General features: G+C 47.4%; 8 protein-coding genes across 24 annotated transcripts; 4 read left to right on the top strand and 4 right to left on the bottom strand.

Annotated features, from left to right (window-relative positions):
* The first annotated feature begins 19 nt into the window (after positions 1–19).
* Positions 20–1,643, top strand: Naa20A (N(alpha)-acetyltransferase 20 A). Of its 4 annotated transcripts, none has more exons than NM_001272785.1 (6): positions 20–181; positions 250–365; positions 428–557; positions 623–759; positions 830–891; positions 1,444–1,643. In NM_001272785.1, the coding sequence occupies exons 1-6, from the start codon at positions 129–131 to the stop codon at positions 1,486–1,488; spliced, it is 543 nt and encodes a 180-aa protein (NP_001259714.1). In that variant the 5' UTR covers positions 20–128; the 3' UTR covers positions 1,489–1,643. The 4 variants fall into 4 exon arrangements, with proteins under 4 accessions (NP_001259714.1, NP_608331.1, NP_001259716.1 ...); NM_134487.3 differs by having other exon boundaries at positions 830–1,317; NM_001272787.2 differs by having other exon boundaries at positions 830–1,317; positions 1,430–1,643.
* Positions 1,644–1,848: 205 nt separating this feature from the next.
* On the top strand, positions 1,849–4,275 carry CG14221 (uncharacterized protein). Of its 2 annotated transcripts, NM_001272784.1 has the most exons (7): positions 1,849–2,066; positions 2,137–2,240; positions 2,311–2,382; positions 2,461–3,100; positions 3,169–3,619; positions 3,703–3,910; positions 3,971–4,275. In NM_001272784.1, the coding sequence occupies exons 1-7, from the start codon at positions 1,976–1,978 to the stop codon at positions 4,163–4,165; spliced, it is 1,761 nt and encodes a 586-aa protein (NP_001259713.1). In that variant the 5' UTR covers positions 1,849–1,975; the 3' UTR covers positions 4,166–4,275. The 2 variants fall into 2 exon arrangements, with proteins under 2 accessions (NP_001259713.1, NP_608330.2); NM_134486.3 differs by having other exon boundaries at positions 1,976–2,240.
* Positions 4,276–4,556: 281 nt separating this feature from the next.
* Positions 4,557–6,431, top strand: Tim9b (Translocase of inner membrane 9b). 2 transcript variants are annotated; one of them, NM_001031903.2, is made up of 3 exons: positions 4,557–4,689; positions 4,749–4,844; positions 4,907–6,431. In NM_001031903.2, the coding sequence occupies exons 1-3, from the start codon at positions 4,669–4,671 to the stop codon at positions 5,141–5,143; spliced, it is 354 nt and encodes a 117-aa protein (NP_001027074.1). In that variant the 5' UTR covers positions 4,557–4,668; the 3' UTR covers positions 5,144–6,431. The 2 variants fall into 2 exon arrangements, with proteins under 2 accessions (NP_001027074.1, NP_001027075.1); NM_001031904.3 differs by having other exon boundaries at positions 4,907–6,263.
* Pstk (Phosphoseryl tRNA kinase) lies at positions 4,557–6,431 on the top strand. Of its 3 annotated transcripts, none has more exons than NM_001272783.1 (3): positions 4,557–4,689; positions 4,799–4,844; positions 4,907–6,431. In NM_001272783.1, the coding sequence occupies exon 3, from the start codon at positions 5,306–5,308 to the stop codon at positions 6,182–6,184; it is 879 nt and encodes a 292-aa protein (NP_001259712.1). In that variant the 5' UTR covers positions 4,557–4,689; positions 4,799–4,844; positions 4,907–5,305; the 3' UTR covers positions 6,185–6,431. The 3 variants fall into 3 exon arrangements, with proteins under 3 accessions (NP_001259712.1, NP_608329.1, NP_001259711.1); NM_134485.4 differs by having other exon boundaries at positions 4,749–4,844; NM_001272782.2 differs by having other exon boundaries at positions 4,749–4,844; positions 4,907–6,263.
* CG14210 (uncharacterized protein) lies at positions 6,269–6,898 on the bottom strand. 2 transcript variants are annotated; one of them, NM_134484.3, is made up of 2 exons: positions 6,688–6,898; positions 6,269–6,624 (listed from the first exon to the last, which is right to left on the bottom strand). In NM_134484.3, exons 1-2 carry the CDS (start codon positions 6,816–6,818, stop codon positions 6,333–6,335), a joined length of 423 nt encoding a protein of 140 aa, NP_608328.1. In that variant the 5' UTR covers positions 6,819–6,898; the 3' UTR covers positions 6,269–6,332. The 2 variants fall into 2 exon arrangements, with proteins under 2 accessions (NP_608328.1, NP_001285449.1); NM_001298520.1 differs by having other exon boundaries at positions 6,277–6,624.
* A 578-nt stretch (positions 6,899–7,476) lies between these two features.
* Positions 7,477–11,568, bottom strand: Tyler. Of its 3 annotated transcripts, none has more exons than NM_001298518.1 (9): positions 11,151–11,568; positions 10,895–11,082; positions 10,209–10,806; positions 9,787–10,129; positions 8,951–9,462; positions 8,712–8,881; positions 8,143–8,652; positions 7,989–8,070; positions 7,477–7,910 (listed from the first exon to the last, which is right to left on the bottom strand). In NM_001298518.1, the coding sequence occupies exons 1-4, from the start codon at positions 11,335–11,337 to the stop codon at positions 10,101–10,103; spliced, it is 1,002 nt and encodes a 333-aa protein (NP_001285447.1). In that variant the 5' UTR covers positions 11,338–11,568; the 3' UTR covers positions 7,477–7,910; positions 7,989–8,070; positions 8,143–8,652; positions 8,712–8,881; positions 8,951–9,462; positions 9,787–10,100. The 3 variants fall into 3 exon arrangements, with proteins under 3 accessions (NP_001285447.1, NP_608327.2, NP_728278.2); NM_134483.3 differs by having other exon boundaries at positions 8,951–9,181; positions 10,219–10,806; NM_167671.2 differs by having other exon boundaries at positions 7,498–7,910; positions 8,951–9,181; positions 9,787–10,806.
* On the bottom strand, positions 7,477–11,568 carry Shawn. Of its 4 annotated transcripts, none has more exons than NM_001298519.1 (9): positions 11,151–11,568; positions 10,895–11,082; positions 10,209–10,806; positions 9,787–10,129; positions 8,951–9,462; positions 8,712–8,881; positions 8,143–8,652; positions 7,989–8,070; positions 7,477–7,910 (listed from the first exon to the last, which is right to left on the bottom strand). In NM_001298519.1, the coding sequence occupies exons 5-9, from the start codon at positions 9,117–9,119 to the stop codon at positions 7,678–7,680; spliced, it is 1,164 nt and encodes a 387-aa protein (NP_001285448.1). In that variant the 5' UTR covers positions 9,120–9,462; positions 9,787–10,129; positions 10,209–10,806; positions 10,895–11,082; positions 11,151–11,568; the 3' UTR covers positions 7,477–7,677. The 4 variants fall into 4 exon arrangements, with proteins under 4 accessions (NP_001285448.1, NP_001027073.1, NP_001027071.1 ...); NM_001031902.2 differs by having other exon boundaries at positions 8,951–9,181; positions 10,219–10,806; NM_001031901.2 differs by having other exon boundaries at positions 7,498–7,910; positions 8,951–9,181; positions 9,787–10,806.
* Positions 11,569–11,680: 112 nt separating this feature from the next.
* Positions 11,681–17,895, bottom strand: CG14207 (uncharacterized protein). 4 transcript variants are annotated; one of them, NM_167669.3, is made up of 5 exons: positions 17,412–17,895; positions 13,605–13,631; positions 12,632–12,713; positions 12,471–12,566; positions 11,821–12,398 (listed from the first exon to the last, which is right to left on the bottom strand). In NM_167669.3, the coding sequence occupies exons 1-5, from the start codon at positions 17,588–17,590 to the stop codon at positions 12,204–12,206; spliced, it is 579 nt and encodes a 192-aa protein (NP_728275.1). In that variant the 5' UTR covers positions 17,591–17,895; the 3' UTR covers positions 11,821–12,203. The 4 variants fall into 4 exon arrangements, with proteins under 4 accessions (NP_001285446.1, NP_728275.1, NP_608326.1 ...); NM_001298517.1 differs by lacking the exon at positions 13,605–13,631 and having other exon boundaries at positions 11,681–12,398; NM_134482.4 differs by lacking the exon at positions 13,605–13,631.
* Between the last annotated feature and the right edge of the window lie 627 nt (positions 17,896–18,522).

Below are 18,522 nucleotides of genomic sequence, written 5' to 3'. Positions count from 1 at the left end.
TGTGGGAAAGCTCGCTTCCAGGCTATCGATAACTTGCCATCGACCGCGGCGCATCTCTATTGCCGGCGAGTATAGCAATTTTATAGGAGCAATAAAAAGGATCGGATTAGCCGAGATTAAGTGATAAGATGACCACGTTGCGACCCTTCACCTGCGACGACCTCTTTAAGTTCAACAATGTGTGAGTACAGTGGATATCCACATGCGCATATCCGAGGCTAATACCAATACCGCCGTGTGCTCCGCCAGAAACTTTGACCCACTTACGGAGACCTACGGGCTGTCCTTCTACACCCAGTACCTGGCCAAGTGGCCGGAGTACTTTCAGCTTGCGGAGTCGCCCAGCGGACAAATAATGGGCTACAGTAAGTACTGCATTTCACTGTGTGCACGAGTTCCCCTATCAAGTGTGCTCTACATTCTCTAGTCATGGGCAAGGTGGAGGGACACCTGGACAACTGGCACGGACACGTGACTGCGCTGACCGTCTCGCCCGACTACCGGCGCCTTGGTCTGGCTGCGCTGCTCATGAGTTTCCTGGAGGACATTTCGGAGAAGTAATTCCAGCCCCAATTCGTTGGATATCAATACAGACTAAACGACTACTTTTTCTCGCCCCCAGAAAGCGAGCATACTTTGTGGATCTTTTTGTGAGGAAGAGCAACCAGGTGGCAATAAACATGTACACGAACCTTGGCTACATCATATACCGCACCATACTTGAGTACTACTCCGGCGACCAGGACGAGGATGCGTACGGTGAGAGCGCACAGAATTTGCATTGACTTCTAAGAGGCGCCTAACAATCGATGCTTTACCCACTTTGCAGACATGAGAAAGGCCTTATCCAGGGACGTCAACAAAAAGTCGGTCATACCGTACACGCAGCCTGTACGACTGGAACATATAGATATGAATTGATACGATATCAACCCAGTAGCGCCCGAAAACGCATTTATGTCTAACTAATCCCGATCCACCATTTGAAATGGGCGCGAGCGCATCACTTCGCAGCCCATTGAATTCTAGTTAATTTAGCAATGTAAATAACCCATAATCCCGTGATCTGCCCGGTGATAACATGCGATTCGATTATGACCGGATTCCCATCCCGCTTGCGAACCAATCCCCCGGCGCCAGTATTTGCGTGCATTATTTCCCAACCGAAACTAAGCCTGTAATTAAGTTACATGACCGCTCCGTTACCAAATTCAGCACAAATTCTCGATAATTCTATTGACTTTGAAATTATTTAAAGATTTCGTAAGCCGATGCGTAAATAACCACAAACACAAAGATTGTTCCACAGTTCTGAAGGTAAATAACGTAAGCAACTTGATTACTTCATCATCGTAAATGACAACCAGTATCTAACGCCAACGCTATGACCACCCATCTAGCCCGCACACGATCCTCTGACCATATCCAGTTTTTTTTTTGCAGATCACAATGCGCGAGCTGCGCAGACAAATGCGACACGATCACTAAGTGGAACGATTCGCGGCGGATGTGGGCATAGCCACAGCCATCGCCATCGCCATCGCCATGTGCTTTATCGACCGATTCCCATTTACTAATGTGCTGCTGCATAGAAAACCATTTTGAGAATAAAAAGAAAATAAACCCCCTGGCATATAAAGTTCAATCTGTATTTGATTGATTGATTGGAGGAAAGCTGACTTTCAACACACCTTATAATAATGTCCTTGTGGTGATGTCCTTTTTTTTAGTGCTAGCAGAAGGATAGAAAAGTTTTCGGGTTTATAATAAATACCCTGTATTATATGGGTAGCTTCCTAGCTCGACTCAGCAGCTCCTGCGCATTTGTTACCCCATTTGGGAACTGGGATTGTTGATTGATTGATTGTGCCAAAATACTGAGTGACCTTTTAAGTCCTGGCAACCACTGTTTGATCAATAGCTGGTTGGGTGTTTAGTTCGGTATCTGATTGATGGCCCATTCAGTGCGCAAAAAATGGCGAAGAAGGGAGGAGTCCAGCAGCTTCAGGCCGACCTCGCCTCGGATGAGGAGTTCGAGAAGTTCCTGCAGCGATCCGGATTGCTGGGTACGTTCTCGATGCGATGGTTAGCCATTAGTCCACCCAGTAATCTCGCTCTAATCCCTGAGTGCTTCAGTGCTCGATATATACTCCGAATGGTGCGGTCCCTGCCTCGGCATGGTGGGTAGCCTGCGGAAGATCAAGCTCGAGCTAGGAGGCGACAACCTGCAGTTGGCCATCGTAAGATCACACAGTCGGAAGCACCGAGGCGTAGCGCACTAACATCCCCATCTTTTCCAATATATGCCAGTGCAAGGCGGGCTCCATATCCTATCTGAAGCGATTCAACAAGAAGAGCGAGCCCACGTGGATGTTTGTCACGGTGAGTGATCCCATGGGAACATAATGCCAGGTGAATATGTATTGTCTTTCCTCTATGTTTATGTTTATGGACCATTAGAGCGGCAAGGCCATCAATATCATGTTCGGCACGGATGTGCCCAAGCTGGTGGCCATGATCACCCGAATGCTGCAGTCGACGATGGCCAAGGAAACGCACCTGAGCTACGAGATCACCGAGCTCCAGCCGATCGAGCTGGAGCAGCTGGAGGTGCGCAACAAGGCGCTGCGCCTGGCCGAGGAGATCGAGCTGGCGGAGAGCCGTCGGAAGCGGCTGGAGTACCTTCACAGCGTCACCGACTGCATCATGGCCAACCTGCCGGACATCGGGATCACGGTCTTCGGGCCACAGGTTAATCGCGACATGTTCAAGAAACTCTCGGAGCCGGCTGATCCGCTCAAGATTCAGTGCAAGGACCGCAAGGTATTTACCATTCTGCCTAGCGACATCGCCACCGTCAACTTTGCTGCGGAGAATCCACTGTCACCGGAGGTTATCGAGCAGCTCTACGACAAGGAGCTGCTGATGTGCTTCTGGAAGGTGGACGAGGTGCTCGGCACGCCACCGACCGTGCTCCGCCAATATGCCCACGAGCTGACCAAGGAGACCATTAAGCCGCCGGACGAGTTCAACGAGGAGGAGATCACCGTGCCGCCCATGATTGTGCCGCTGGAGGTGACCGTGGAGATATCTGATCCAGGTGAGACGCCTGTCATCCTTGCTAACTTGATCTATTCACGAGTTTTACTCTATTTACTCTCTGGTTAGAGCCATCAACGGAGAATAGTCAGGTGCAGCCGGACGCAGTGCATCTGGCCGAGATTAGGAGCGAAAATGTAGCGGAGGCTGAGGAAGAGACGGAGACAGAGGCGGAGGCAGGTGCGGCACCAGAGGCCAAAACTGCTCCGGTTGCAGCTAAGAGAACCAAGACTATTCGGATACCGCCGATTTGGGTGCCCAGTGACCAGCGCACCCATGCAGCGCTAATCTACACGTACTTCCGTGCCCAGACCACGACCTTCCTTCCGCCGGATCCCGTGCCGGAGCCACCGCACATCGTGATGATCTTCGACGCCTACAAGAAGAAGGATCTCGCTATTCTGCTCGAGACGTGTCGCGAGGACATTCCGCTCTATGGCTTCTTTAACGGTGACAATCCGCTGACGGCGCAATTTATAGCAAACTCCGTGGAGAAGTACAATGCCAAGCCGTATGTTCCGTAAGTGCTGCCAACGATCCACTGGCCAACGGCTGATGAGTTACATATGTAATATCTGTCTGATCTTGTGCTGTACCTTGCAGTACCGACAAGATTGTACTGAAGGTGAACAAGGTGAACAGTCCGACCATTCCCACGCTGATGGCCTACGGTCCCAGCTACGTTAGCGCCAACTCGGTGGTGGGCCACCAGGAGGCCACACAGTTCTTTCCCGCCAACTACAAGTCTGCGCTGCAGGAGGAGGAGGAACTGCACGCCGTCAAGACGGAGAAGCCCAAGAAGCGCAAGAAGGTAAGGCCGTCGCTGATTTGGGGAGAACATTCCAGCTCACTTCCGTTGATTCCGTTGCAGAATAAAAAGGGCGGCGATCCCGAGGAGAGCGGCAAGGCGGACGCCGGACCGGCGGATGCGCAGATGGAGGCGGAAGAAGCGGTGAAGACCTCGCCGGAGGAAGGCGCCTCCACCACGAGCAGTGGCGAGGACAGCTGCGAGAGTCGTCCTGCCACAGCGGATGGCGCCAATCCCGACGCTTCGCAGGCCACATAGATGCCCTAGTTCCATTCAAAAGTACTGCTCCATTCCGAAATATTATGATTATAATACTATAATATTAAATTACCCTTGACGGCAATCTTTTAAAAATTATACAGCAAATTAATGAATATTGCATATACCGTGTAAATTTTTCAATTTAAACGTAAGCTTTTATCAGAATCAATTATAATTTTAAAATCAATTATTAGGGATTGCGGTATCGTATATTATGAACCAATTCGCGTCCTATTTTACTTTCTGCCCCCCTGGGGAGATGAACACTTTAGTTGCTCTCAAATAAAAAGTAAAAACGAACACAATGCGAAAAATTTGGGTATCTGTATTTTAAACTCGATAACGCACACTGATTAGTCTGCTTGCCGTGCTATCGACTATCGTTTTACCAAGCACAGACTAATCAGCTGTTCCGCTCGTCACGAACGTGACGGTTTGTAAAATTAAATTGTATAATTGTTGTATTAAAACACTAGCTAAACGCAACTTGCTATCGACCGATGGATTCCAATCTGCGCAACGTAAGTAAAAGAGTGTGCTGAACTCCCGCTGAACCTTACTCACTGGCCACGCCTTTCAGCTCAAAGACTTTTTCACATTATACAACAAAGTGACGGAACTGTGTTTCAGCCGATGCGTGGATAATCTCAGCCAGCGCGACCTGGGCGGCCATGAGGTATGTATAAGGCTGGGGAATCCACGGAGGTATTCGTCACTAAATGCCGCTTCACACGACAGGACCTCTGTGTGGACAGGTGCGTTACCAAGTTCGCGCGCTTCAACCAGAATATGATGAAAGTTTACGTGGATGTGCAGACCACAATCAACGCCAAGCGCATGGAGGAAATGGAGGAGAACGCCCGCAAGGCCGAGCAGCAGCAGAGGGAGCAAGAGAAGGAGCGACTGAAAGAGGCGGCCGCCACGGCAGTACTTACACCTGTCCAGCCGCCTGTCGCCGGCAATCTGTCCATGTAGCAGCAGTGGCATGCAACGCCGCAGCTGCTGTTCTCGATCCTAGATAGCTAATCGCAGAGTCCAGACCGCCCTCCACACCCGCAGTCGGCGACCACACGTACTCTTCCTACAAACAACCCCAAAACAAAAAAAAAAAAAAAACGAACCAACCAACCACACGCGATGCGGCGCATTTGTCTTGTTGCACTTATCGGCCTGCCAGCAGCCGGCAAATCCTCGCTGTGCTCCTGGCTGCTGGGTCAACAGGCTGCCCTCCGCGTCCGCCACATCGTTCATCTGTGCTACGACGACTTCCTCGACGCTACCCCCTCGGCCGACCTGGCCTACAAGGAGCAGCGCGGCCGCATTTTTAAAGTAATTGAAAAACTCATTTCCGCCATTCAAGAAGACACCGATTGGCCGCCTCAAGTCCGCCGCATTTCCTCCAGCGGCGACTACAACAGCGGAAGGCATCTGATCCTGTGCGACGATAACTTCTATTACCGCAGCATGCGCTACAAGCTCTACCAGCTGTGTCGAGACTCTGGCTGCATCTTCGGACAGATATACATGGCCAGTTCGCTGGACTCCTGTCTGCAGGCAAACTCACTTAGGAGCGATGCCACTCGAGTGCCGGTGGACGTGGTGCGGCAGATGAACGAGCGTCTAGAGGTGCCAGACACTTCGGAAGCCTGGGAACGCAACAGTCTCACACTTAATGGCCTCGATATGGATACCACGGGATCTGCGTTGCTTGCTTTTATTGCATCTCTGCTCGATTTGCCCGCAATGGAGACGACGTTGGACTTGCCACCGGCGGTAGCAAGAGGACTACGACAAGATCAGTCTCTGGTGCACCGCCTGGATTTGCTCCTGCGGACGCGCATTGGGGCGTTGCTCGATGGACTGAGACAAGGGGAGGACAAGCGCTTGGCGGGCCAAACACTGAACAGTAGGCGCAAGGATATATTGACCAAATTCCGCACAGAGATCGGCGGCAAACAGATAGACGGCGATGTTGAGGGCGACGCCTTGGATTACTATGTAAATTTGTTAAACTAGGCTAAGATAAGCTAAATTCGTTTGTATGCCACACAATTGTGTACGTAGCGACCTAAATACATACATACATATGTGTTACAAAACGCTTTCTTGGCATTAAAACTAGATTTATTTATCAAAAAATACAAGTTAATCTAATGGAGCCACCTCAGACCACCTTCACCTGGCTGACGTCCCGCTTCTCGATCATGCGCATCTGTTTCTTCTTCATGCGCTTCAGCTTGGCGGGATTCTTGATGACCTGGACGACCTCCGAGCGGCGCTCGTTCGCCAGCCGGCGCTCGGCATTCTCCACGCGGCGCTGGTGCTTTTGGACGGCATCCTCCTTGCGCTTGTCCTTGATCTCCTTGGAGCGCTCCTTGATGTAGCGCAGCTCGTCGCGCAGGGCCGTCTTCTTTTCGAAGGACAGTCGGTTAACGGTCTTCTTAATCTTGCTAAATCTGCAGGCGAAGCCAATTGATTAGATGACAATGCACAATGCACAATGGAGAAACACCACTTACTTCTGCTTGGGCGTCTTCCACGGCCGGTTCGACTTGGGCTGGCCGCGTGGTATGCTGTTCTCCGGCTTTGCCGCCTTCTTGGCCTTTGCCGGCTTCTTGGCTGGCACAGTTTCCGGTGCGGATTCACTCATTTTGCGTTCGGTTTAGTCTAATATGAAATCAAATGCAAACAACACAAATACAAAACACGAGTGCACGTGTTGTTTCCACCGTCTATCGATAGCACGCAACATATGTTTGTGAAAGCCATCGGTGATCGGGGTGTTGCTTTCGATTACAAGTCATTGGGCGCCATTTCATAAACGTTTCAAATGCTTTGGTGCACACGAGTGTTGCTAACCGAAGATAAAAGCTCGTCTTTTATGATTTCAAATATATGTATTTTCTATGACTAGGAAAACATTTGTTTAACACTCTAATCGTCCTTACCCCAACCTATCTACCCTTGCCACTTGACTATAAAGATGTGTAAAACTACATCTTATCTTGTGAGTCGAAGGTAAATTCTACGGCATACACAGAAACGAAATGTGTAAACTTATAGATAGTATTATCTTTTCACATGTTCCCTATTTCGGTTTTAATAGGAATTATTATTTTCTCCAACAAACAGTTACATTGCTTATTTTGCGATTTTATTGTAACAACATCGTTTTGATTTTCCAATAGCAAAAATTAAATATTTCGTTAAACTAGGAACAAAGTACACAATATTGTTTAATGTGCGTCGTAAATTTGTTGAAATCAAATACAGATTATTAGAATTCGAAGCTCAAAAGCAAAGTTGATAAGTAAGCTCATGTTTGTTTTCGAACCAAGAAAAACAAGAATTTTATTTCACTACAATTTAACAATTTCGAATGGGGCTCGCCAAACCCAGCAGCAGACGATTTCCCACCTGCCCACCGATTTCCTGGCAACTTTGGCATTAATCTACATATGTACAAAGATTCACGTCGACATGCTGTGGTCACCGCATTGGGAGCGCGTTCAGGAGCCGGGCCCCTTTGTCGCCTGATTGCTCCGATTGTGCTGGTCGATGTTGTAGTGATAGAAGAATGACTTGCCGTACTCGAAGGACGAAATCATTATCGCACATGCGGGCGCTACCTTGAAGAGTCGGGGCCCCAGTCCAGAGAAAATGGCGGGCACACCGCCCATGCGGTAAATGCTGGCCAGGCGCATCGCCACCGACTTGGTGGCCACTTGCTTGGGTGGATTATCTGCCGTAATGCAAACCGAACCATTGTCAATGCTGCTACGGGAGTTGGTTGCAGCAAGCTGAACCACATTGGGCCTACCTGAGAATATGAACTTCTCGCCGAATTCGATCTGCTCGTGCGTTTTCACCACATCGAAGGGCGTGGTGATGGTGGCGGCCACCTGGAAGGGGAAACATGAGGGGTTACCGACAGTCGACACAATTGATTTGTAGCGCAGTTGTCTTAGTCTTACCGATCCGGATATCGCTCCCGCCGCAAAGCTGAAGCTAAACGTTGGCTCCACAACGCCAAAGGAGCTCTTGAGGTACTCGTAGCAGGTCCAGTAGATGCCGGAGAAGGGCACGTCGCGCAGGATGGTTGGCGGCAGACCGCGCCACAAGCCCAGCACGCCCTGCGACTGCACCACTTGGCGAATGGTGCCAAACATCTCGGCGTGCGTCATGCGCTGCGATTGCATCTTGGTGCGGATTAGCTCGACGGGACTTACACAGGTTACGGCCAGAATGCGGCCCGACACGCCGGCCAGCAGCGGCACCAGAAATGGAATCGGGTGTGGAATGTCGTGGGCAATGGTATCCGGGCGTCGCGTGTATTTGTAGTGGATATCGGTGAAACGGGCCTTGAACTGCTCATAAGCCACGAAGTATATGATGGTCGAGGGCAGGGCCGAGATTAGCGTTGGGCTGAGCCCCGACCACAGGGAGCCGATGCCCTCAGTGCGGCTGATTTTGATGAATGCGTCCTGGAGAGAGGCTGGGTTAAGTATTAAGTGTCCCGGTTTTCCCAACGCTTACCACTTACAATGGTGCCAGAAAAACGGGGAGCGGGCTTGGCGGCTGCTGGGTTGGGCGTGTCCGGGCCGCAGGGGCAGATGTGGTCCATGAGGCCGTTGCAGTAGAGGAAACACTTGTTTGAGAGCAGCGCCTGCTGCTGTGCCTGCAAGCGGGTCTTGATCACATCCAGAGGGGTCACTGCAATGGTAAACCTATCAGTCAAGCACTGACACTACGCCATTCGACGCTGTGTGGCGGGCAACATACTAAAGCAGGCCGTCACCATGGCGCCGGTACAGGCGGATGCCACTTGCTGCAGGGGTCGGATCCGAAAACGGGGGTCCGTCATCGTGGCCTTCGACGGATTTTGACTGGAAGCAGCCGCCATTGCCGCACTGGCAGCAGCAAACTGGCCGCAGGCCTCCCTCGTAGCCATGACAGATGCACTTGCTCCTCTTCCACGCGATTGGCGGTTGCTTCACTGGGAGCGCCGGTAAGCTGGTGGCGGCAAACGGTGATGTGAGATGAGATGAGAAGGCGAATCGTGTGCTACGGCGTGTTTGTTGACGATGTTCAGAGCTGTGCTATTAGTCAAGCTCTCCGATCATTGTGAAATAATTTACGGATCCCAAAAGAAAACACCGTGCTCAGTGCTCATCCGAGTTGTACCATTTCCATTCCATTCCACGACGATCAGCTGTTGCCGCTGGGCGCTATCGACAGTGAAGTCGGAACGGAAATGCTATCGCGGTGCTATCGAAAATCGTTCTTGTTGTTCGCTTGAATTCAAAAGTATATTTACCATCATATTCTTTTTACTCAATTTGCAACTATCTTTAGCCTTCGCATGAAATGTAAGATATTTTTAAGTTGCACATACTAACGTTACGTTAATTAGTAAACTTTAGTTTGTTAAATAAAGCCATAGAAATACAAATGATTTACAAGAAATAGTGATAGTTTAGTCAACGAAATATAAACCAAATAAGCGTTGCGTAGGGAACTACATAGTTAGGACTCAATTGATTCAATTGAATGCGCTCAACTGAAGTGCTCGCATTTATGTACCTTGCTTCATCATTGACATTTCACATAGTACGTACCTGCCTCCTGGAGATCCAGATTGTAGTGGAAGAAGAACGACTTGCTGTATTCGAAGGTGGAGATCATGATGGCACAGGCGGGCACCACACGTAGCATGCGCGGCATCACCCCGACATAGAGGCCCCGCACTCCCTGCAGCCTGTAAATTTGACGCATTCGCGAGAGCACCGATGGCCTGGAATTGGCGACGGCACTTTGCGGTGTCTTTGGTCGTGCTCCTGCTCCTGTTCCCGTTCCCGCTCCTGTTCCCGCTCCAATCTCCTCGTACAGAACGTCCTGACCCAGCTCAATCTGCGTGTGCGTGGTGATCAGGTCAAAGGGCATGGTCACAAAGGTAGCCACCTGCGGGATGACGTTTCCAGAACTCGATTACACTCGAGGCAAAGCTATGGTTTTCGGTGTGTGGCAGAGCACTGCTCACCCTCACCCACCGCTCCGGAGATGGCGCCCGTAAGGAAGCTAAAGAGGAAAGTCGGCTCCGTGACGCTGAAGGCCCGCTTAATCGCCTCGTAGACTGCCCAATAGGTTCCGGAGAAGGGTGCGTCCCGCATCACGGTGGGCGGCCAGCCCCGCCAAAGACCCAGGATGCCGTGCTGGCGGATCAACGAGCGCAGCACACGCCACAGCTCGGCGTAGGTCATGTACTCCGACTGCATCTTGATGCGAACCATTTCGATGGGCGTAATGGCCGTGACCACAATGGTGCGCGAGCAAATGCCCGAGGCCATGGGCACGTAGTAGGGCAGCGATGCGGTGGATACCGGTGCGGTGGCGCTCACATTTATTCCCCTGGTTGCCTGGTCCAGGGGATCTCCGCCGTCGGCTCCAGGCACTTGGTCCTTCATGCCGGATTCCTCAAACTTCTGCGAGACCAAGTAGATGTGGGATAGCGAATTCTTAATATACTCGTACGTCAGAAAGTAGATAATCGTGGAGGGCAGGGCCGAAACTAAAGTGGGACTTAGACCCGCCCACAGACCACTGAATCCACTTGTGCACACGATCTTGACAAAGGCATCCTGAGCACGAAAAATATGATATGTACATAATAATGATTAATATGAGCATATAAGGGATCATCCTCCTAGTAGCCATGCCACTTCTTACCATGGCGCCGCGTAGCGGCCGAAGATTTTGCGGATCACGGCCTGGTTTCGGGACACAGATATCACTGGAGCGGCACACGTGGGTCATCAGGCCGTTGTGATAGACGTAGCAGAGCTTCGAAACAGTCGGTCGCTGGCGGATCGCGTGCTGCGTCTGGACGCGCGTTTTCACCACCTCCAAGGGCGTCACTACGGCCGAGTGTAGTAGGTAGTTTAGATTACGTCTCGGAGTGACCAAATCTAACCGACAAACTCACCCACAAATGTCGTGATGAGACCGCCAACGAGGGCGGACACGACTTGCTGCATTGGCTTGATGCGATACCGTGGATCCGCACTCAGGATCAGCGTGGTTAGCCGCAGCGGATCCATTTCCTTGCACTCCAAACGACACCCTTCCTCCTCGCCGCCATTTTCCATCTGGGACATTAGCTGCGGCGGCATCTTTTCGTTTTGTATTTGCTTTGAAAGGCGATTTAGAAAATCGGATTTGAGTATTTCCGGCGAGATGTCGCCTCACAATTTGGTTAATTGCAACTAGACAGGACCACCGGTCTCCAGGGAAGACATCCCTGAGCAGCGTCAACAATTTGGTTAGCTTGTGTTGCACACAAGCTATCTGAGTCGAAGGTTTTTCGGAACGAACTTTAAGTGGAAAAGAAATATTGAATGTTGAACTGAAACGTCAAGCCAAGCCCGTATGATGGATTTTTTCCCCATTTAAAATATCCCCGTATATTCGATTGCAAAGAAAAGTTGTATTGTATCATAAATAATATCATTCACCACAGTCAAATATAAATGAAATCCATATACTTTATTCAAGCCTCACGATTCCCTAAAGGGAAAGGCACATCATCATTTCAATTCAGCGTTTAAAAAGTGAAAATGGCTCAGCAGCAGCTAATTAGTCAATGATGCACAAATCCGCTGATCAAAATCCGCTCAGTTGGATATATATTTAATTTATTTTCGATGGAAGGAAAGGAAAACCAATGGGGGGCAACTACGGCAAAATTGATTACGTTTAATGCGAAAATTATAAATATGAATTAAATTAATCAAATTTAATAATAATTTCAATTATATTTAAGTTAATGAGTAGTACGTCAGTAACATAGTTTAGCTTTAAGTCAGAACCAAAAAAATTAATCATTTAGATAGGATTGGATTAAACTCAATGTGTGTATGGATTTAATCTGATCGGCAGCAGCTCGCACTCCTCCTGCTCCTCCTGCGCCTATTGCTCCTCAACCGGCTTGGGACCATGGTGACTGGATAGCTGGACAACTGGACAACTGGGCTGGCCTTCACTTGTGCGCAATGGGAATCAGTGTCTCGCCGGCGGTGAGTGCTGGCAGGGGGGCGTCCACGGTCAGGACTCCGTCCTTGCTGAGGGACGAGCGGATGGACTCGGGATTGACGCCCTTGGGCAGCAGGAACTCCCGATTGTACTCCCTGTACACGCTCTTTGTGTCCGACTTCTCCTCGTGCTTGGCGTGCACCTAGTCGAAAGGAATCAGATATCCATGTTAGATAAACTCTGCAAAACATAACCATCCTGAGCAGAGACTTACCAATAGCTTCTGGTCGACGGTTTTCACAACAATTTCCTCGGGCGCATACTGGCTGACATCGAAACGCAGCTTCAGCACTTTGTTATCGCCCTCATCCTGCAAAGGGGGATATATAAGTGTTATCCTTTGGCAACCAAGAGTAGATTCCTTGCATTGCTTACCTGGATCAAGGGTGAGCTAATGTCGGAGACGTAGTTCTGTTGCTTTGGGATTCGGGATGGCAGCGCCGAGTTTGTCGTTGAGCTGCAAATAAGTTGAGACGAACATATTGTACATGAGTATTGCAGTTGAGTGTTGAAGCGAAACTTAAGAACAAGTAGACTCGAAATAAAACCAAAGGTGTTAGGGTTGCGTAGGTGAGGTAGGAACCTGGTGGAGGAGTTTGTGGTTGTTGTAGTAGTGGTTCTGGTGGTCCTAGTGCTGCGAAAGGTATTTTGCAGTGTGCGCGTAAAGGCCTCCATGCTGATGCTTCTCCGGGATGAAACTGATCCGGACGTAACGAACCCAACTTAAATGAAGCCGCGATGCTCGACGCCTGTCTAATAATAGATCTGGCTTCCGCTTGAAAGCGATGTACGTATGTATGTATGTACATGTGTACGGATCTGGGGGCAGCAGCTGTCACCCTCGAAACATAAATCTCCCCATATGTCTGTAATAATTTCTATTTTAAGGAACTACCCATAAGGGAATTGAGAATTAAGGCTTCATGTATCTAGACTACAAATAAAACTATTCCTTGCTTCCTTGAAATTGTATGCATACATATGTATCTATGTATGTACATATGTATGTATGGATCGCATCAAAACGGTTTTCTATTATGAAAAACTGCCTATACTTACAACTTTTATAATTTTATCTTTTAGTTTTAAACGAACTGTATGCATTTCTAGTTATGTATTTGCGTCTATACCGGGCTCAAAATTGTTTATAAATAAATGTTATAGTGTATATTTGGCGATTAACATGCGATGCATCTGGTAACGAGTTTCTAGTTTAGTCTGTGTGGATTGCAATAACATTAAACCAATACATTAGTTACCAAACAATAAGGGGTTGAGTGAATGAAAAAAACATTGAGGATAAACAGAAAATAAAAGTTTAGGTTGTAAACTTTCTACGTTATTGTACCTGGTAGTTGTTGTTTTTTTAGTAGAGCTTTTGTTTTAAGAGAGAGGAGAGGAGATTATTATTATGTGGAAATTATTGCGGTTGTTTAATATTTCCAAGCGGCAAGAAAGAGAAAAATAGATAGAAATTGTTTATAATGAGTTAGACAAAAAGATAACTACACATTATCGTACAAGGGTGAGCAATTTTTTAACTATTTTATAAAGGTACAGCCTTGACTCGATATTAAAGTTCTGGAATTTTTAACAATGATCAATGAAAATTTCAAGCCATTCATATGTTTTCTTGTAATTAATATTTAATCATTTTTGGTACATGTTTCTTATGCATATGTACATATATTAATGATAACTCCTTTGTTTTCCGCACTTCCAGTCCCCAATTTCCTTTAGAATGCAAGTTTATCTATTAAGATCCAAGTGTTTCAAGCATAGCATCTAAAAAAAAAGAATATGTATATTACCTACAATAGAGGAAAGTATGCATAAAATATTTACATATTTACCCAGGAAATAATTCATTGGTCCATAATTGTTCACTTTGTATTACATTTTGTCGCACTGCTTTTTCACAATAATTTTTATTTTTAGTTCAAATTAGTAAATCTACACTTATTAAAATTTTGTGATTTCATTTTAAATAATATTGTATTCTTCACTTCACTCTCACATCAATTGATAGGTAAGTCGTTTTTTTTTAAATATTTTTTATGGTTCACCTTAATTTGCATTCTTAGCTTACGGGATTTGATTGACCGTTAAGCCGCTGTGCGTGTCGGCGATGAAGCCAAAATGTATGTGTGTATCTGTGTGTGTGTGCATGCGAGCGAGAGTCGTTGATAAGCGGCCATCAATTGGCACTCCGCAAATTCTGAGCAGAGGCAGAGAAAGCTTATCAATCGGAGCCGAAACGTGAACGTGCGTGGGCTTATTGGCGACCTTGCAATGTGCTTTGCGAGGTTGATCGCCCCTCGAAGAGAGAAATCAATAGCGCGCTAATGATAAGTACCAATAACCGTTAGCCGCCTGGCCAAAGTTTCTTTGGACAGCATGAAGAGGCACCTGCCCTCCCACTCTGGCAGCCGCTCTCACTCCCACCCTCTCCGGCCAGCCCACGTTTTTACATGTGTGTGAGTTGTGTGTGTGTGGTGCGACTACAATATCTCGCTGGCATCTGATGACAATGATGTCATGCATATTTTTTCGTTATTGAAAAGCCAAACGAAAGGAAACCAAAGAAGAACGAAAATAAACACGGGCGCGAGAGGCGGCCAAAAAACCAGAACAAGCGCAAACAAAATGGCTCTCTTTAGTTGTTTGCGGTGTACGCGTGTGTGCGTGTGTGTGTGAACAAATGTCGAATTAAAATATCGATTATCGACGACGATCGGCGTTTTGTCATCGATTGAAATCGAATTGAATAGCATCGAGTCGAAGCGCAGCGCAATAGCTAAAAATTGACATGATATCATCGCAGTTCGCTGCTCATTTGAATTATCAGCATCCAGCCAACAATATTGGCAACTAAATCGCCGCAGCGTGTGCTCATCGCAACTGAAAACTGTCCGTGTGTGCGAAAGCTTTTCGCACAGATCTATTTGCTGGTTAAATATGTGCATATGTATGTATGTATGTACGATCCTAGCGCACTTATTTGTTTAAACTGTGCGCACACACAATGAGTCTATAAATTAGGCAAACCGTTGGCATTGCCTATGTTTGGTAGCCATCCCATCCCATCCGATCCGATCTGGCCAATACAATTTCCATGCATTTGCATGAGATAATCGCACCAATCTATTTTACTGGGAACCGCATCCAAATCCATCTGAATCCGCACATTGTTCATATCTGAAGGCGCCAGCATTGATGTGCGGTCTTTGCTTATGGCCAAGTTGGTTAAATGAGGCCCTGCACTACACACAATCTATCGTTAGTATGTGACAGTACGTACATACATACACATATGTATGTATATACATACATATGTTCAAGAAAGTTTTATTTAAAATGTGCAAATGGCCTGAACAGCTTTTGGCAGCTACGCAGGAATTGCATGTTTGTAAACATGTTTTTCTTATGCCATAATAATAAAATATACATTGTTGGGAATGTATCCAGTTAAAAGCATAAACTATTGCTTCAAGTGGCAACTTCGGTAGGGCATAGATACACCTACCTGTATGGATTTATTGCCCTGTATATGGGGCGTGCGTTTATTCCGTGCTGAGTCATTCAGATATCACGCAGCGCTTCAATTGACAACACGCCACAGCCACAGCCAAGCCGCTTAGGTCAAAGGTTGCGGACAGTGGGCAGTTATGGGCGAATGATTGAATTATTTGGCAAGTATATATCCAATACTACTACTAAGCTACTAAACTACGTGGCCAATCTGTGGCGATTATTAGGCTAATCGCCCGAAGCAAGCCCTGGCGCACAACTTATGCCGCCACTGTGAGTTTCCCTTCATTTCCAATTAAATTTGCAGCCAGGAGGGCACAATACCAATTTGGGTTAATTTCCTTTCACTGCCAACTTTGACGTTGAATGGGCAAAGTTGTGGAGAGGAGCGCTACCAAGTTCTGAAACAGACGGAAGTCTGGTGGGGGGGAGGGGGGTGGAGTCGTAACATTTCTGTTGTGGCCATGCAAATGCAGTGGCGACCATGGCGAAGGCAACAACAAATAGAGTCCATCGGTTCGATTGCGTCATACGGCGAGGTCGTCCCAATAGCAACCAAAACTGGCGCCCACGCAACGCAACTCCAATGGAAAGGCTAACGAGACGCGCAACCGCGACGGCGTCGGCGACATAGTATTTGCCATTCGCCTTTGGGGCATTGTTTGTTTATTAATCGCTGATTTGGGCAATAAACCTATGTTCATTGAAAATGCCACTCGTAACATTCAACTGGAATTTCTCTCTCTCCCTCTCTCTGATTCGTATGAATATGCGAGGGTGTTAAAATACCGCCGAATCACTTAATTGACTTGCAAATGGAAATAGATTGCTAGGTAAACGCGTTTGTCACTTATGTATGCTTTAAAAACAAGTAACTACAAATGGAAATAGTTAGAGATTTAATGAACATTATTCATGTGTGCCACCGATCGTTTCAATGCTTTGCGTTTTCAAATATTTAATTTTGCTCGCAGAGACCAGATTTTAATATCTTATCTCATTATCAACAATTACATTTTTCTGCTCAGCTAGAAACCCACACACACACACACATATAACGGAATATCTTGGCACAGGTGATTCTCAAAGTTCGAAAAATTCCGTTATGCCCTACATAACGGTTGCATAAACCGTATGGGACTCGAGATCGAGCGAAAGGGGAGGGCACAAGACGCTGGCTAGCCATGTGCCGGGGCGGGGGAGGGGGATTTACTAGCGGGTGGCGGGCAGCAGATACACATGTGTTTCTTGGCCGGAGACAGCGGCGGAGAATTTAGAACTGGTGACTCATCCTCCCCCAGAGCGACGGCAAAGAAATACACATAGTGTATCTGGGGCGAGAATTGAAGCGGGCCGCTCGCCTCCTATGAGGCCCACTGTTTAGTACATACATATGTATGTATGCACGTATGTACATATGTACATACGTAGGAGAATCTGTGGGTGAAGAGCTCCAGACCAGTGGGCGATGTGGCAAGATGTGCGCCTATATTTAGAGGAGCCAACAACGAGGCGATGAGTCGAGCGATTCGGGATTGGGTTCCATCGCAGTACACCCGGTAGAATCAGGCTATGTGGAATTATCCCAGTGTTGGGATCCCACTTGTATCACTATTACGCTTACCTGGTGGACTCGAAGAAGTTCGCCTCGCGGTTCATCAGCTCGTGACGGAACTTGGCCATCTCCTCCTCCATTTTGCGCATCTCGGAGTCGAAGCGCTCGCGGATGTTGCTGAACTCCGTGTCGATGACGCTGAAGTCGCCCAGCTTGATGGGGATATTCCTCTTGTTAGCCTCGGCCATTGTTGTGCTGTTTGTGGTGGTTTATTTGGTGGTTGCTTCGCTAGATGGAATCTCCAATCTCTTCGCTGTACACTGTATACCGTATATACTGTATATACTGTATACCGTTCTATTATTCTCTGTTCTGTTCTGTTCTGCTCAACGCGCTTTCGAGCTTGTTCACTTGCTAATCGACGGAGCAACCAAAAAAAAAGGGAACTCGATGGGTTTTCTATATGTATTCGAAACTCAAGACGTTCAAGTGTGTGATTTCGGTTGGACGTATCGCACAGATAGCCGCGTTTCAATTTCTGAACTGTTTTGCATTCACAGTGTGTCTTTGCTTTTATAGCTTTCGTACCGATTGTACTTCGATTGCCGCTGCGCAGCAGTGTGGCGATATCGATAGACCGATGAAGCCGCATTTAGTCATCGATTTGCGGATTTGATTATGTTTCTATTGCCATTGGATCAAAAAGAACTTCTATCCGCAAAGGGAATTGTTTAAGCGTACTTTAACCACTAATCGTTAGCGGACCACCCAAAACACTATATTCGCTGTATTGATTTTGTATTTTATGGAAATAATGACGCACGGGGAACACATTTAGAAGTGAAACAATAGTTGTAAGACAAATTTGGTTTATACAAAATGACCGAAAACAAGGAAGCCATGATTTATTTTCCGTTAATAAGCTAGTAATTCATAAATGCAATGAAATAACATAACACATTTCAAAGCTCCTAAAAAACTTTCTAGGAACAAGTGTTCAATTAGCAACAATTAATTAGTTGATGATCAACTTGATCTTGATAAGTATGCTTAAAACTTCTCGCGTGGGAGCCATTCAGTCATGGAAGTGAGTTCCTCGAACTGTGATTCCAATTGCATCTGGTTCAGCATTTGTGTGCTGTGAGTGCGAGTGGAAAGTGTGAGTATGAGTCGTGTTGAG

This window comes from Drosophila melanogaster, chromosome X, assembly GCF_000001215.4.
Source record: "Drosophila melanogaster chromosome X".
Taxonomy (NCBI): Eukaryota; Metazoa; Arthropoda; class Insecta; order Diptera; family Drosophilidae; genus Drosophila; species Drosophila melanogaster.
This window is presented reverse-complemented; position numbering and strand designations above follow the sequence as displayed.

Excerpts from the sequence above, each read along its gene's own strand:
- CG14210 (NM_134484.3), bottom strand. The coding sequence starts at position 6,818 with ATGAGTGAATCCGCACCGGAAACTGTGCCAGCCAAGAAGCCGGCAAAG. Across the intron at positions 6,625-6,687 it reads TGGAAGACGCCCAAGCAGAA|ATTTAGCAAGATTAAGAAGA; the intron begins GTAAGTGGTGTT and ends CTTCGCCTGCAG.
- Naa20A (NM_001272785.1), top strand. The coding sequence starts at position 129 with ATGACCACGTTGCGACCCTTCACCTGCGACGACCTCTTTAAGTTCAAC. Across the intron at positions 182-249 it reads CTCTTTAAGTTCAACAATGT|AAACTTTGACCCACTTACGG; the intron begins GTGAGTACAGTG and ends GTGCTCCGCCAG. Across the intron at positions 760-829 it reads CCAGGACGAGGATGCGTACG|ACATGAGAAAGGCCTTATCC; the intron begins GTGAGAGCGCAC and ends CCCACTTTGCAG.
- CG14221 (NM_001272784.1), top strand. The coding sequence starts at position 1,976 with ATGGCGAAGAAGGGAGGAGTCCAGCAGCTTCAGGCCGACCTCGCCTCG. Across the intron at positions 3,101-3,168 it reads CGTGGAGATATCTGATCCAG|AGCCATCAACGGAGAATAGT; the intron begins GTGAGACGCCTG and ends CTCTCTGGTTAG. Across the intron at positions 3,911-3,970 it reads AGCCCAAGAAGCGCAAGAAG|AATAAAAAGGGCGGCGATCC; the intron begins GTAAGGCCGTCG and ends ATTCCGTTGCAG.
- CG14207 (NM_167669.3), bottom strand. The coding sequence starts at position 17,590 with ATGGCCGAGGCTAACAAGAGGAATATCCCCATCAAGCTGGGCGACTTC. Across the intron at positions 13,632-17,411 it reads AACTTCTTCGAGTCCACCAG|CTCTACTAAAAAAACAACAA; the intron begins GTAAGCGTAATA and ends TTAAAACAAAAG. Across the intron at positions 12,567-12,631 it reads TTAGCTCACCCTTGATCCAG|GATGAGGGCGATAACAAAGT; the intron begins GTAAGCAATGCA and ends CCCCCTTTGCAG.